Below are 15,785 nucleotides of genomic sequence, written 5' to 3' on the forward strand. Positions count from 1 at the left end.
ATTAAAAAGCAGCCTTAACCTGGCTTTCTGGGGTCTAACCACACACTTCCTTCACGAACACAAGCAGAACGACCAATTCTGCCCAAACGGCTTTATACAGAAACAGGCTCTGGGTGTATGGAACTACGGAACTTAAAAGCACCCAGATTTAGGAAAATACAGGCTATGAAAGCAGACTCAATGCTGCACCTCCACGCACACGGAAAAACTCCTGCCTGGAGGTGGGTAAGGTCTGACAAAATACGGCTGCTTAGAAACACGGTAGGTTTAATTTTTTTTAAATCCACAAAACAAAAAGATGATAATCTTCTGATTTAGTAAATGCACTCTTTGAACGTAGACCCATACTTAGCAGTAAGATGCTTACCGTGATGTTAAAGCATGATCTCAATTTTATTAGCCATTGCAAAAAATAATACTGCAGACAGAGAAATGGATCCACACCTCCAGGCTCTCCTGCGAGTCTCTGCGATTGTGGCACTAGCGCTGCTAAAACAAACATAGCGAAAGGTCACAGGTGCTTAAAGAACGAGTTTATTGACAATATCTTCACAAATAAAACAGTCTAAAGAAAATTTCAGAAATCTCTAAACTTAAATTTTAAAATTTTGTTCTCATTGGCAAAATATTAAAAAAAAAAAGTCACTGGATTTTTAAACTTTCTTAATTTCAACATTTTGGTTCAGTCCTTTAATTTTATAACACACATCCAACCCTATAAGCACAACGAAAATGAGTCAAAGTACAATTTTCCTTCTGTTAAGGGGATCTCAATAATTTATTATTATTTTTTGGCAAGCATCTCCCTGAATCCTGTCTGCTTAGAACTTGATAGGTAACGTCAGCAAGAACTAACTTCATAAATATTCCAACAGAGCCAAATTATTCTGGTATTAAATCAAAACCTGGATTTCCCCCAAACGATACAGGGCATACCATGTAGTACAAGAGACTATCAGCATGCATTTTAGAGGTCATTTTTGTACTCCAGGTATGTGAACTTCAAACCAAAGAGGGACAATTCTGATAAAAATGTACTCAGATATTTCATAACATTAATATTTATTGCTTTATATGAATACTGTATTGAAAGCCCAAGCATTCAGTTTACACACAGAAATTATACAATTATATACCGTTTCACAATGGCAGTGAGCACTCATTACAACCTACAAAAAATCTACTTTACAGAAATTTAAAAATTCTAAATATCAAAAAGGTACAGTTGAAGAAACAGGTATAAATTTGGCAGCCAGTAATTGTGACCAGGAGGTTGCAGCTTGCATGTCTTTAAATATGGGAACTGGAAAATATCCAGAGTTTAAAGCAGTAGTTTGTGCTTTGAGCTGGTTTGAAGAAAAAAAAAAAAAGTAACACTGGCTGTCAAAAGTAGCATGTTCAAAAATACTCAGTTCGCTTCCAAAATGTTATACAAATCATGGTGATTTCTATGCACCCCTAAACCTTTTTGTCGTTTAGCTCAGGTACGTAACTGCGGTCATATATATATATATTAATTCTTCCAATACAGCGGTGTGATGGGAGCGATGCCCTCTGCATACTCAGAATAATTTTGAGACTTCTCTACAATATTCACAATGCTCCAAGAAGCGCTCAAAAAAGGCAAGTACCTGTTCGTTTCTTCCAAGGTATTTTCTTACCGTATTTTCAAACATTTCTTCTACAAAAGTTTAAGCTAATGTTTTGATTACAACGTTCTCAACATAAAGCACATTTTCTCATAAATAAATGAAATCCTTTCACTCAGGCACCTCAGAAGTATACAAAAATGTTGTAATCTGAACAGTTCTCTTGGAATGTGTTTACTCTGGTGTCTTCAACAATGTTAGTATTTCCAGGGTTTCATAAGGGCCAGATTTCATTTGTTTCCTTTTCCAGAGGCAAAACAAAGTGCCTTGAGAGGTGAACTCAGTCTTTCGCTATAGAAAATGTATTTGCTGTATTTGTCTTCTATAGAACCAGAAAAATAGACCATTTCCCCCTTAGAACAGTGAGGGTACACATACATGTGCATGCGTGCATATATGTGTGTGTGAAATGTAATACATTTTAAACACACAACATAAGGTTTCATAGTGTGTATTCAAATAAAAATCTGGAAACCAGCATGAAACCCCGTATTTCACATGTCAAATGTTGAAACTGTAACCAAAATATGAAGTAACTGCTATAGCTGTCAGAAAAAGACGAGACAAAAAGCTTTCTTGCTTACATACAACTAGGTGTGGTAATCTCCAAAAAAGTTGTCAAAATTATAATTACCTTCCAGTTTAAAAACTTTTATTCTAAATAAAAAAAACTATACACAAACCACTGATTTGACCAAACGAAAGTTCAGCGGTAAGCAGGACCTGAAGGAGCTGGTATTCACAGTTCTTATCATGTACAACTCTTTCAAGGTTCAATCCATGGAGAAGTTTATTTTACAACCTGCTTTTTTTCTTTTTTGTAAAACTAAAGGTCCACTTTATTACATAAAATTATTTATACAGTGTAAAACCGGAGCCTTATGGAAAATACTGCATCTAAGTGTATTTAAATTAGTCTTGCTCCATAGGTTCATCTGCAACTTCTGTGGCTTCGTCACTGTTTTCCATAGGGGTCTCTGAGGAAGTTTCAGGAGTCTCACTAGCGCAGGAGCCCAGCTCTGCAGTTTCACTGCCGTCAGCTCCACTGCTGCCGGAGCCACCGACTTCACTGTCAGCTGAGTGTAAATCCTTCCCCGCTTGAGACTGATCCGACTCTTCCATTTGATTGTTCTCCTCGGAGGTCTCTTCATTCACAGTTGAGGATTCAGTGTCTTTATCTTTTCTGTCAGGACCAAGGTTTCTGGGAGACATGAAGGACTCTAGAAATGGTGAGAGTACCAGTATTACTAAGGTGTTTTAAAATATATCTTAATCCTGCTTTTCCATTCCCATTCTTAATCCTTTCCGCTCCCAGCTATGCTGAGCAACACTTGTACAAAACAGCCAAGGACAGCAAAACCTGACAATCCCCAATCTTATCAGAAGACAAAGTATTAGCCAACTTCATAGAATCACAGAATGGTTCAGGTTGGAAGGGACCTCAAAGATCATCTTGTTCCAACCCCCCTCCATGGGCAGGGACACCTCCCACTAGACCAGGCTGCTCTTCATCAGGATAACCAAACTATCCTAATACACCATAAAACAAAGTCTAATTATTTTTATTAAATAGGTAGCTTCACTTAGGAAAGCATCAGTGGATAATGACACGGTCTAACAAGGAACTTTTTCTTGCTTCCCCACATTCCTTCATTTATCTTCAGAAGCAGCCTTTTGGAAATGTTGAAAACATTACTGTTTCAAGTGTACATCCATCATGATCTAGAGGACCATTTTTACAAATACACGAGCCACAAAAAAAATAAATATTTAAGAGGAAACTTTGGAGAATATACAAGAAATAGATCAGTCTCTTAACTGCAGTCATCTTTTTTCAATTAGGCACAGGGTATGCCTTAATGCAAGGTAATTTTCACTGCTCTAATAGGATCTGGAGAGAATATTGCTCAGCCTCCTCAGTAAGAGTGCATAACTTTGTGTCTGTATTTCAGTAATTTATTATTAATAAAGACAGTCAAATGTAGATACGACCCATTCCCCTTCTGGAGAAGGGATGAGAACATCTGACCATGTAGGAATTCTCAAATTCCTGGTGCATCATTACTGCCCTCGTGTAATTTACCGCCCAAGAAGATTTTAAGTACCATTTTATAAATTTTTAATTAGAGATGTAGGACAAAGAAAAAAGAAGAAATAACCGAATTGCTAAATTAAGCTAAAGTGAAATATGAACAAGCAGTTCATCTTTATGCGTAACTGGAGACATTCAACAATCCCAACAGCATTGTCCCCCTGCAAAGAACATCCCAACTCCTTGGAAAATGCCCAGAGCAAGGACAATAAAATGTGAAATACCTTCCTCCTCTTCCTCTGTACAGTGCTGTCTGGCACAAGTAGCATCTTTTTCTTTATCCTGAGATGTAGAAGATGTTTCTGTCTCTTCCCCCACGACTGAAGAAACTTCATTGGAGGCAGTTTGGGTCGGTGCATCTCTGGCTTCCCCTTCCTTGTCAAATTTAAGTCTTTTTACCTCATGTCCTTCTGCTTCTGCAGGATCATCTTCAGAGTGCTTATTTTTTACTGGGCTGCTCTGAGCACCTTCCGATTCAGATGCTGGTGAGTCACTATAAACAACAAAAGGAGCTGGTTATAGTTTAACATCCTGACACAAATATGGTACCTATGAGTTTCTGAACTCTGTTATTCACTCTTCATTTTTACTATACATCCGATAAACTTACGAGATGTGTTACTGCAACTGAGCTAGCAGTTATCTAGACAGCCCAGACAGTAGTGAGTACACATCGAATCCTGCTGCAGGTATTCTTAAGTTAAGACTTAATTATACATACCTTTAGATAGCCTCTCTCGTTTAAAGTATTTTTAAAATGTAAGTAAAACCAATTGAGAATAATAAGAACTCAAGACATACTACTCCTCACGAACCTGTGTTTTTTATCCTCTGTTTGCTGCAAGCTTGACTCCTTATGTTCCGTGCTGTCCGGCAAACCGTTTGTTGTCATAGGAGTTGACAAGGAAACCTTCGGTCGATTTACTGGTCTGGGAGTTCCAGGACCATTTACATTAGATCTGTAAAAATAATAATAAAAAAAATGAAGGCATCCTTTTAGTAATTTGTTCCTAATAGGCAGAAAGCAACTATAGCCTTGTTCTAAAAGATCACCAACACAAAACAAAAAGATCGAGTACTTTGCTATTTTATATTGAATAAAAAATTCCTTGCCTACAACATGGAAACTATGATAAAAACCTTAAATAACAAAAACAAACATACATCTAAACAATGAGGTTACAAAAAGACCAAAAAACAGAGTACACAATGTGTATGTTCATGCCTGCTCTACCCTCCTTCCCCCAATGTTCCAAATCACCCCCCATTTTTGAGAGTACCTATTTGGGATCAGAATAGGTAACGATAAAGGATCTCAACCAGCTCTTTCCAGAACAACCTTGCTTTTATCCAGAAAAAAACTCCAGAAACTAAACTCACCTGTCAGAGTACCCTGGTGAATTTCCTGGGAACATAACACCATTCATCCGATTTAAACTATTGGAATTATTTTTCCTAACAACAACAACAACAAAAAAAAAAAGAGTAAGCATTAGAATGTTATGAATAAAGGAATTTCAAATTACTTTGAACTCATTTCACAGAATTCCCCCCCCTCCAGCTTAAGCAGTCCCCCAGTGTCAGTCTTCAAGGTGCTCTCTACCTGTACAGCAGAGCGGGGAAATAGGTTAGAATATGAATTTACAGCACAATGGTTACTGAGGGGTATCCATTTTTCCACCATCAGCTGTGGTATAAAATAACAGCTTAGAGTAAGGGGATAATACTGAACTGTACCATAAACCTGATGCCAAAGGTGGCTGTTCATTTCCAAATTACTCCATGAAACCCCTGCAGACGACAATCACTGCTGTTGACTTAACTACTGATAATGAAAACTGAACTCTGCGTGGGTCTTGAGTAAAGAAATATGTTAGACATACAGAGTCACAATCTCCCCTCTACTAACACAATCTTAAAAGTTTCAAGGAAAAGAATGATACTTACTCTGAAGATGGATATACACAGCTGACAACCATGACATTCTGTAACACACAAACACCACATTAAGAGTCCAGAAACAGAAGCTTCAGCTCTTGGTAACACCCCAAAACCTCAGAGTTATAGGTTTTTGGTCATATATGTTAAAGTATCTCTACAGAAAATTGGGTTGAAAGCTACCAACAGATGACAGATACCTCTTCAAAAGGTTAGGACGTAATTTCACTAAAAGTCAGTATTTTCCTACGCGGGTTACTGTCAGAAGACCAGCACATTAAGCCTCAAGCCCAAGTGTTTGTAATTTCTAACTGAAGTACCTCTGGAAACCAAAGTATCCTAAAATGCTGAAAAAATTCTGAATTGCTGGAGAATGATGTATTCATACACAAGTCCTGCATTCAAAAGCGTGCAAGCACTATTAGCTATTTCCAGCACAGCCATATTTCAAATGTTAAATTATTTACCCCTGAACAAAGGGCAGAAATAATGATTAATTCAGTATGTTTTGCTCAACCACCTCTCCCTCTTGAATGTCACTGCAGTATAAATCAATTTTAACTTAAAAATTAGGTAAATTTCTCTCTTCAAATCAATACTTAGCCCAATTATACAGGGGGACTTTTATCACAGGGCCAGCTAAATTAACCCAGATGGACTTTAATGAGGGTTCTCCTGAAAACCTGAGGTGTGGTTTCACGGGTCTTGTTACTGGCTATGAAACTGCTTTGTGAAATCCCTGTCTCATCATTTATTCCTGACCATCTCCTTCCCATCTTAACATGCAAGAATACACCCGATGGCATTCACTATAAGAGTGAAAAGCAATCCATTTACAAGGTAACCTCTTTGACCGAATAGTCTAAGTAGGAACCTCAAGCCGTCAAAAAAATCCTATGTGGAACCACATCCTGAAAGTCTGTTACCTACTTCGGAAAGGTCCCACATCCTGACATAAGCTATAAAATACCACTAAATGGCATCTGTATAGTCTCCTACACAAGAGGATTTAAATACTGAAACAAAAGACACTGGGGGAAAAGGGCCTTCCTTCTCCTTCACCTACTGGATCTAATCTAAACTTACATGTGGGAGGAAATGCCTGATCAAAAAAATTCAAATTATTTCAGCTGATTATTTGATTATTTCTAGCTAGGACTCAATATAAAAAGTGACATTACACCCTCCACAAAGTACAGCTTGAGTATTCCACAGCTATTAGGAAGTACAACAGTTGCAGCCCTGAGATTTATTTTTATGTCTTAAATAAGTTATGTTAAAAGGTATGAAACAACTCATACGCTTAGAGTAGCTAGTAGCTGGACTGTGGCTATGAGCCATAATGAAACCAACAGACCTTTGGCAGTAATTCAGAAGTTATTTAAGCGGTACTTGGGACTATTTAGCTGTGTTCTCTCAGAAAAAATACATACCTTTTCCACACCTCTTAGAAATTTGTCTGTTCCTGTGTAATTCCTCCTAGGATCTGTCAGCAACTCACAGAGTCGCTGAATAGTGAAGGGGATGCTGCAATGAAATAGATTTATAACAATTTAATTTTATTTTAATGACCGATTCCTAGAAAGCAACAACGCTATTGCTTTTTCCCCCCTTTACTGAGAAGGCAGAAGGAAAACAGCACTGAAATTTGTTAGTATTAGCAATATAGGTTGGTAACTCAAGGCCTTATTCTTCCCCCCAGTCTCACATACTGAGGTAACAAAGCACTGCGTGTTGTGCTCACCACCACAAAACTCTTGAGTCCTAAATACATCATCCCACAACTCAAACAATTCGTTAAAACAACGAAAAAGTAAATCAGATCATCAACAGTAAACCAGTTTACAACTGCATTTTTTATTCAAATACATAGAATAGAAACAGTAAGTGCTTTAAAACAAATTTGAGTCATACACACTAGAGCTAAAGAATTCTCAACTTGTAGTTTATTTCATGTTTTACAAAATACATTTACAGAAAAAAAAACATTCAATATTGAAATTAGTAGAACCATTATACTGTAGCTGTTACAAATACTCTATTTTCCCAGAACTGGACAGGATGCTTGATCTATCTATCAAGGAACAGCTCAGTAAAAATAATTAAACTCTGAGGAAGAGATAGAAATCCGTAAGCATCCCATTCATTCTGTTTTCTGACAATTCTGCACTCAATTTCATCCCTTAAATGAGAAACTGACCTTTCAGACAAGCAATACTTTACATACATTTACCTGAGATGTAACACACTTTCATTGCAAATTCAGTGTCACATTTTAACAAACTTCTGTGACTTTTGACAAAATAAGAAAATACTTTAGAAGTTATTTCAATAAAATAGACAATCATACATTGTTACAGTTAACTATTTGAAGTTTGACATAAGCATTTCAAAAATTCATCTAAGAAGATTATTTAATACAATACTGAAGAACCATTTATTGATGGAGAATATGACCAATTCCAGAGTAATAGCAATATAGACTTAGATACATATACGTGTGTGTATATATCACTATACTGTAATTATTTTTTTTTTAAAAATTCAACTTTTATTCTTTTCTGAGGAACTCGGGGCACAGTATCTTTAGCTAACACACTATGTATCTCAAGCTCAGTTCATTAGCTAAAAAGCCACATCTTAAAGATGCACAGATCAAGCACTAGTTCAGTGGAAACAGGGTCAGCGCAGCTGGCATTGATCATAGCACATGGCACTTCATTTTGACTAAAAGCAAGTGGCAATCAGAAAGAGAGCGACCAAGTATCAACAATCTAATTATGTTTTTCAGAATTGTCTGTGTATTACATTGCTGAGGAAATTATAATCCTCAACTGGAAGACAGTAAGGAGGCAGGGTGCAACGCAACCACCCTTAGCCCTAGATCCAACACAGCTACCTGAAAAAACCCACATTTACTCTACTAATTAACACCTTCCCTTGCTATTCACCTCAAATTACACTGTACCAAGTTATCTTCACTTGACTCCTAAGACCAGAGAGACGGTGAAGTTAATCTCCATCCAGCAGCTGTGGAGAGTTACAGCTGACGAAGCATTAAATACACTAAATAATTACAAAAAGTAATGCTGTAAGACAACAGTATTTCCAAAATATTTATTTTGACATGTTATTGCTTAAAAGCAAGGAAAATGGCACAAACCAAGTGTTTTGGCACACACCAAAAGTACGTTTCACTTCCTTATTTTGACCCAGAAGTACCTCCTCCCCCATTCCCAAAGTTTGGTAAGTACAAACCAGGAACAAGTGTTCCTTTTAATTCAGTTTATTACATGAAGGCTCTTGAGCTTGGCAATCGTTCTCTTGTTATTGATTTCCCTAAAGCTTCCTTAGTATCAATCAAATAGTGCTGCTGTTCAGCAACTTTTGGTCAACAACTGATCTTTCTCACACCCAAGCTCTTCATGACGCTCAGCTTCTGTGTAGCGGCCTCTTTTAACCAAATTCCCAACTAACTCAGGCACAAAGAACTCACTTCATCTGTTAACTTTTCCACTACACAGGTACTGCACTAATTGTGTTTATTGTTTCGCATGGATGGCCGTTTTGTTTTGGGGTTGAAAAGTCCTAATTAAAGAGACTTTGTAATTTTATTTTTCACCACACTGACCCTTCAAAAAACAATTTAACTCACAAAAACAAAAATACAGACTTTTGAATTCTTTTTCATCAGTCAAATCTGTAAGACATCCTGGAGAATCACTGCCTGTTTCATTTTATTTGTCTTTACTGAACTGGACACCTGGAGCTCTAAGACATGAAGTATTTTGCGAACATCAATACAGTTCTGGCTACTTGGGGAATAAGCACATCCAAAGTCGCAGCCTGCAACTAACTCCAGGAGTAAAAGCTCCCTTCCTAATTTTACTCTCAGCTATGAAGAGTCTGAACAGAAGATAAACCCAGTTCATTCTCCTCCAAAGCTTCCCACAGTAAACTGAACTTCATTTATTGAGCAGCAGATGGCACCAAGCGTCACACTATCACCTCCTTTGCATGTCATTTGTTCAACATTTGTATGTGGTTTTAGTCAGCAAAACCCAAAGTTACCTTCACCTCATGAGTTCTTTTCAGCAAAACTATTATTTTAAAATGGTTTAACAATGTGATTTTAAATTAGAAGTAATTGAAATTGGTGTAAATCTATACATGAACACCAAAGTTTGAGAAGTACAAAAATTGATCTTGAAGGCTTAGAAATTTAATTAGTTCAGTGTGTAAATAGTACCAATCTGCCTTCTTACAATTCCATACATAAACACTCAAAACTGCACTCCTTAGCACAACAGTTCAGCAAGAATGAAAAATTCATTGTATGGACAGGATTCAACAGGTATCTCGAGAAATTACTTATAACAGCCATAGTGTATTTTTGGCTACAATTTACATAAATGAAAATTTTTATTATGATTGGCAGGGGGTTGGACTAGATGATCTCCAGAGGTCCCTTCCAACCCCATATCATTCTGTGATTATGTCTATTATATTAATGCTGTGAAGACTCCTCTGTCACCTGAGATCCCCAATAACTTACCTTGGAACCTTCTGCTTCACTAGCAAAGGATAAAGAAAATGGCAAGGCTTAAAAACTTCCTATTCCAAAGCAATTTTAAAGTATAGCACACGAGTCTGGCCCTGCAGGCATATTACACAGTGTCAAGCAAGATACAGTGAGGTTAGAACAGCCAGTTTGAGCTTTCTTTAAAAGACACTTCATCTAGAAAGACCCTAAAAGAGGGGTCGTTCTTAATTTATTACCTCTGACTTTAAAAAAAAAAGTTTAAAAAAATTTAGATACTTTTAATGAACTCTTCCCCCTCACTCTTTTTAACAAACACCAATAAATACATCCTAATAATAAGATCACATCAAGTAGGTTCCTTCTCCGCTACAGTATCCTGAAATCACACCCACGGCTCTAAATAAGCAGCCTGAATATGCCCAATCACACAACCCAAAACCTGCTGGTGTTACTTTTCGGACACATTTCCGCATGATTCAGCTTTCACGGTCATATCCTCACTGTAGGAGTTAAAGGATTCACTAAATTAACTATTCTACAATCCTAGACTCTGAACATCCTAATGGATTATTTTCTTTAAGGTAACAAATGTACGCAGTTTGCTTCCTCAAAGACTGGGTGTTTCACTTCAAAGTATGAGGAAGTTGAGCACTCTTAAGCATAACAGCAATAGATGAAAATAAAAATAGTATGGCCACAGAATAAGCTCCTCTTGGTCACCCAGAGGTTTGTTTAGTTCACTTTGGAACAAGAGAAGATAACAGCAGCCCATTCATTAGCTGTCTCCACGCCAGAACGTTACAAATTTTGTGGGCAGCGAAGCACTAACAAAAAGCTGGGGGAGGCAGGCGAGAGGCAGACTCGGGCAGAAAGCATCGGTTTGTTTTTAAATTCCTTCAGCGAAGCAGCCCGGTATAAATAGCGGGTGGCTGAGAACAAGCTGAATCTCACATTCTTAGAAGTATCTAATACAGAGCAATAGGGGGCAGGGGGGGAGAGGAGATCTGCTTTGTAAGAGACACTTAAAGTGCAAATAAATTAAGCAGCACGGAACAATGACAGTGTAAAAAATATATGATACTAAAGACATGTTAGTAGTGCCTCCAAATCTGAAATTTCAGGGTAACAGGGAGACAAGCTTTGTAGTGTGCCTGTTTACTGAAAAGCTGAAAAAAATGCTGAAAAAGTCTCTCTCAAGCAAGCACAGAGACTCACAAGCAGGATGTCTCAGCTTAGGGTGAGTATGCAATCCAGGTTAGAAACCAAAAAATACTATATAAGCTCTTAAAAAAGACACACCAAATAAAAGACAAAAGAAAAATAATCATCAGGACCTTTATTTTAAAGGAAAAAAAAATTTCCATTGTTACGAAACCAGCGAAGTGTATACACTTTAATCTAAGACACTGTCAGCAATAGATTGAATACTGCAAGTCTCTCAATTAGGAAGTATCACTCAATCTATAAATTCGAATCTGGCACGATTTTACAACTCAAACCCAGGTAGACTTTGCTTCCTGGTCACACCATGTTTATGACGGCACTACTTCAAAAGCTACCGAACTGCCACAAAACAATTCAGAACTGGGCACCAAAAGACTTCCCTCAATTAGGTATTTCAAAATATATTGAAATAAATCTGACTTTACTATCTATTTTACCTGTTAAATGCACATAGTAATACCATGCTTCATTGAAGAGTATTACTTAAAAACTAACTACATACTGAAAAAAAATGCAGTAAGTGACATGGCACAGGACGTCATAATTTTCATTTGAAGGCAGAATAACAAAGGGAAAGTTCCGAAACTACTAAAATATATTTCCAAGGAATATACTTGCTTCCACTTATCTATTTGAGGAAGCAAAACAAACAAACAGTCACAGATAGTACAAACTACTAAGTTCAAATTGGGAAAATATTTTTTTGTTATCCTGATTTTAGGAAAAAAAAAAGATACATACCCATTAAATCCAGTGACGATTTTCAAGATTCTTTCTTTCATCTCTTCGAAGGGAATATATTCCACGTTTGGATTGGGGGGCCCTCTTGGTTCAGGAGCTGAGGTTCTGAAATCATCCATTACTTTCTCCAGTTTGAAAATAAAATAGCCTTTAAACTGAGACCACTGAACCCTGCAAAAACCACAAGAATTAAGGCATATTCAAGTCAGCTTTAAAACCACAGAAAAGCAGCATAACTTTATGTTTGGAAAACAACATTCCCGCTGGTACCACCAGTCCTAAGACAAATGAGGCAAGTAATGTAGTATTTTTCTTCCTGAATTTAAAGCATGATAACTATTTAAATGATTACAGTAGAACAATATTACACAAGTCAATTGCCATTAATAGGGTAAGCCATTTCCTTACAGAACCAGCATCCACTTAAAATTCAAACCTAAACATGAAATACACACGCGATACAATTTACCAGCAAGCCTATGTGATGTCTAAAGTTTTCACTGAGTTCACAAGAGAAGGGGAGAAAAATAAAAAGGAAAAAAGAAAAAAGAAAAAAGAAAGAAGGAAAAAAAAAGAAGTGTTTTGAGTCTGGAAACCATACAGCAATTGTACACAGCATTATCTGCTTCCGTTAGACATATCTCACTGAAAGGCCTTTTGTAACTAACCGCTCGGTCTCTGTGCGCCTTAAAAGCATTTAATGGTACCTCTTTTTCTCAAGAGACGCAAATGTATTTTGTATCACGGTTAGCAGTTGCTGATGAATATTGGAGAAAAACAACCTTGACTCCTGAAAAACATTCCCGCAACAGCAAATCATCTGTTAAGATCTTCACAAGTTACCCTCTGCCTTACAACTTAGAAGTTTTATCATTCATAGAGTTCTACATACTGAAACTTTCAAGATGGGAAACTGCTGAGAAAGCCCTTCTACACCAATTGCCCCACACAACAGCCACAGAAGGAGTTCTGGGCCTCCTCTGGCTCCTGCATTTCTTAGCAGCACAGGGAGCAACTTGATAGTAACTGATTTAGCCCAGTTGATATCAATTTTATTCTATTCATGCTGATGTGGGAGATTTCACAGCTACAGGATGGAGACAGCAGTGGAGAAAAAGAAATAAAGAGAATAACTTTCTCTCTTTCTTTATTGTTGATTTGTTATCTTTGACATTTATCTGTAATATATGCAATCTGGAATGAACAGGCTGAAATCAAACAAGCATAAAAACTGAAGCCCTGGACAGTCCTTCAGCTCCTGCTGAAAGAAATACTCCTCAGCCCAAGGCTGTAGTTCTACAAGCTGTCTTTCGTAATACAACTAGCGTAAACAGCCCTGACTATTTTCCACCCCACATAACATCTGACCTTCTGTCGGGCTGATACAACTATTTGTGCTGACTCCCCAGCACAGTGACGTTTGTGCCCTGCACGCTATTCCCCAGCGCCAGCACTACCAAATATAAAAAACACCCAATGAAGCCCAATGAAGTCATATTAGCCCATTTTCACCAGGAAAAAAAAAAAAAACAAAACAAAACACAAACAGTGCCACGTTATCTTTGCCTTAACTTTCTCCTTAGTCTCAAAGAAACAACTGAGATGAAAAGGGGGAAAACTTCACTCAGGTTTATCTACAGACTCAAACGCAAACCCCCTTCTTTTATTAGGAGTGATAAATTTGCAAGAATTGGGGAAATCCGAAGAGGAAAACAGACCTCCCTTTTCCTTCACAAGAAACCTTTAAGCACCTCACAACAGAAGAGAACACAGGACCTAGTGAATAATAATAAAGCCAGAAACAAAAATAGAAAGAAAGAAGAAACAAGGTCCCAAAAGGGAACGGCATGGATAGATTAAACAGCACCATTGAGTCTCACCAGATTATTGCTCTAATTAGCATTATACAGCCAGAGCAGAACACTATATTGTTTCCAATGTACCACATTAGGCATTGCTACTACAAATGTTAAATTAAAAAGCTATCCAACTCTGCAGTGCTACCACGAGACCAAAACTTTGGTAAAAAAATCACAGCTTTAATACATAAGCATATCACCAAATACAGACAGAAGAGATCCAGTAAATAAGGCCATGTCAGAGTAGGATTACTCCCTACAGGGAATCCCAAGAGCTTTACTTCCCCCATGAAAGGGGATTCCGCTATTATTCGAAACACTGACAACCTCGTTTAGCTCTTTTTTCCCCCCACACTTTAAAACCCAAACTGTTCTTTGTTTTGTTATTTATTCCTTGCTAAATAGTAACGCTTATCTTTCCATAGACTATTAACCCATCAGCGTTGTGTTGCTGAAATAAACCAACAAAGTTTAAGATGGCCATGGCCTGCCCGAGAGCAGCACCCACCAGCTCCCCTCTACAACGCCGAACCTGCAGAAAACAAAGCATGACACATTTTGCCCCTATATAGAAATCTAGAAAACTGCCACTTGTTTTAAACCCAAGTATTTTTAATCAGTATTTCTTCTATCATAAATAGGCTTGTTTCTCGAGCAGGTTTTTTTTACCGTTGCTGAATTCCCTGCTGGTGTGGCTGCACTGGTTAAAAGCAAGTGGTATGTTCACATCCCAGTGAGAGATGTGACTGCAGTTCATGCCATAAACAACTCCTTCAAAGTCATAGAGGTGTCTCAGGCTTCTAAAGCATAATCTCCTGACCTCACTGTTGTAATTTAGACATTAAAACATGCTCCCATTTACATGATGGTCTTGAAGCTCTTCCCAACTATGCAACTGGTTTCTGATGAACAGTTTTATCCCAGTACCAGTAAGTTACATGGGAACTCCAGCCACTCAACAGGAAATATTTGCACCACAAAAGACTGAGTCAGCTCCAGACTCTTCAACTGTGTAGGCAAAAGTCAGTCCTGCCATGGCAGCACAGTGGATTCCTGGAAGGCAGGAAGGAGGAAGGCTTCTCTGGGATACAATGCAGGTCACTTGCTTCTTTTAGGCCCGACTCTTCTGTCATTATCCCAGAATGAAGAACCTCCAACTCCTGCACACCAGCTCCTCCTTCCTGCCTTTCCCATCAACCCAGTCAGCACTAGTCCTTCGTCCCTCTTTCTTACCTCATCTACTTCTCATTCTGTGTTCACAAGGCTGCTAGGAATGGGGCAGAACTACACAGTATTCCTACAGGAGGAAGAAAATAACCCAAAAGCAAGGGAAAGCAGCCCTGGAAAGCTGATTTCTGCTCCTTCTGCTTTCACCCAGAACTCCAATTGCTTCCTTTTTCCTCAAAGCCAGTCCCTTCCGTCAGCAGCAGCAGCAGCATCTACCATCACGTCACCAGGTACCAAGCAAGAGTCCACCTCCTACACAGCTGTGCCCAGTGCCTCCAGTTTAAGCTAACTCTGAACAAGTCCTCTGAGAAGAAACGTAATACAAGGTGGATTGATGAAGGATTTATATAAAAGAATCTACACTTGTGACGGTGTACTGCAAAGTCTGAACACTATTTTTTTTAAAGTGTTTAAAAAAGATCACACTCAAATCAATCTACAAAACTAGAAAGTATCTGGCTGTGTATCTGATAAAGAAATTGTTAAGATCATGAACTCATTTCTGACAAAAA

The 15,785-nt window shown here is 37.9% G+C and overlaps 1 protein-coding gene across 3 annotated transcripts in view; it reads right to left on the bottom strand.

Moving 5' to 3' along the window:
• Positions 1-524: 524 nt before the first annotated feature.
• PPP4R2 (protein phosphatase 4 regulatory subunit 2) overlaps positions 525-15,785 on the bottom strand; it is a 31,426-nt gene continuing 16,165 nt past the window's right edge. The window contains exons 3-9 of one of the 3 annotated variants that reach the window (XM_074151699.1): positions 12,188-12,358; positions 7,113-7,206; positions 5,689-5,726; positions 5,122-5,196; positions 4,557-4,700; positions 3,966-4,234; positions 525-2,869 (exon numbers count right to left, since the gene is read on the bottom strand). In XM_074151699.1, the coding sequence (XP_074007800.1) occupies positions 2,562-2,869; positions 3,966-4,234; positions 4,557-4,700; positions 5,122-5,196; positions 5,689-5,726; positions 7,113-7,206; positions 12,188-12,358 (1,099 nt within the window). In that variant the 3' untranslated portion in view covers positions 525-2,561. Of the gene's footprint in view, positions 2,870-3,965; positions 4,235-4,556; positions 4,701-5,121; positions 5,197-5,688; positions 5,727-7,112; positions 7,207-12,187; positions 12,359-15,785 lie in introns of those variants that run through there. The other 2 variants (XM_074151700.1, XM_074151701.1) reach the window with 2 other exon arrangements.

This window comes from Numenius arquata, chromosome 8, assembly GCF_964106895.1.
Source record: "Numenius arquata chromosome 8, bNumArq3.hap1.1, whole genome shotgun sequence".
Lineage (NCBI taxonomy): Eukaryota > Metazoa > Chordata > Aves > Charadriiformes > Scolopacidae > Numenius > Numenius arquata.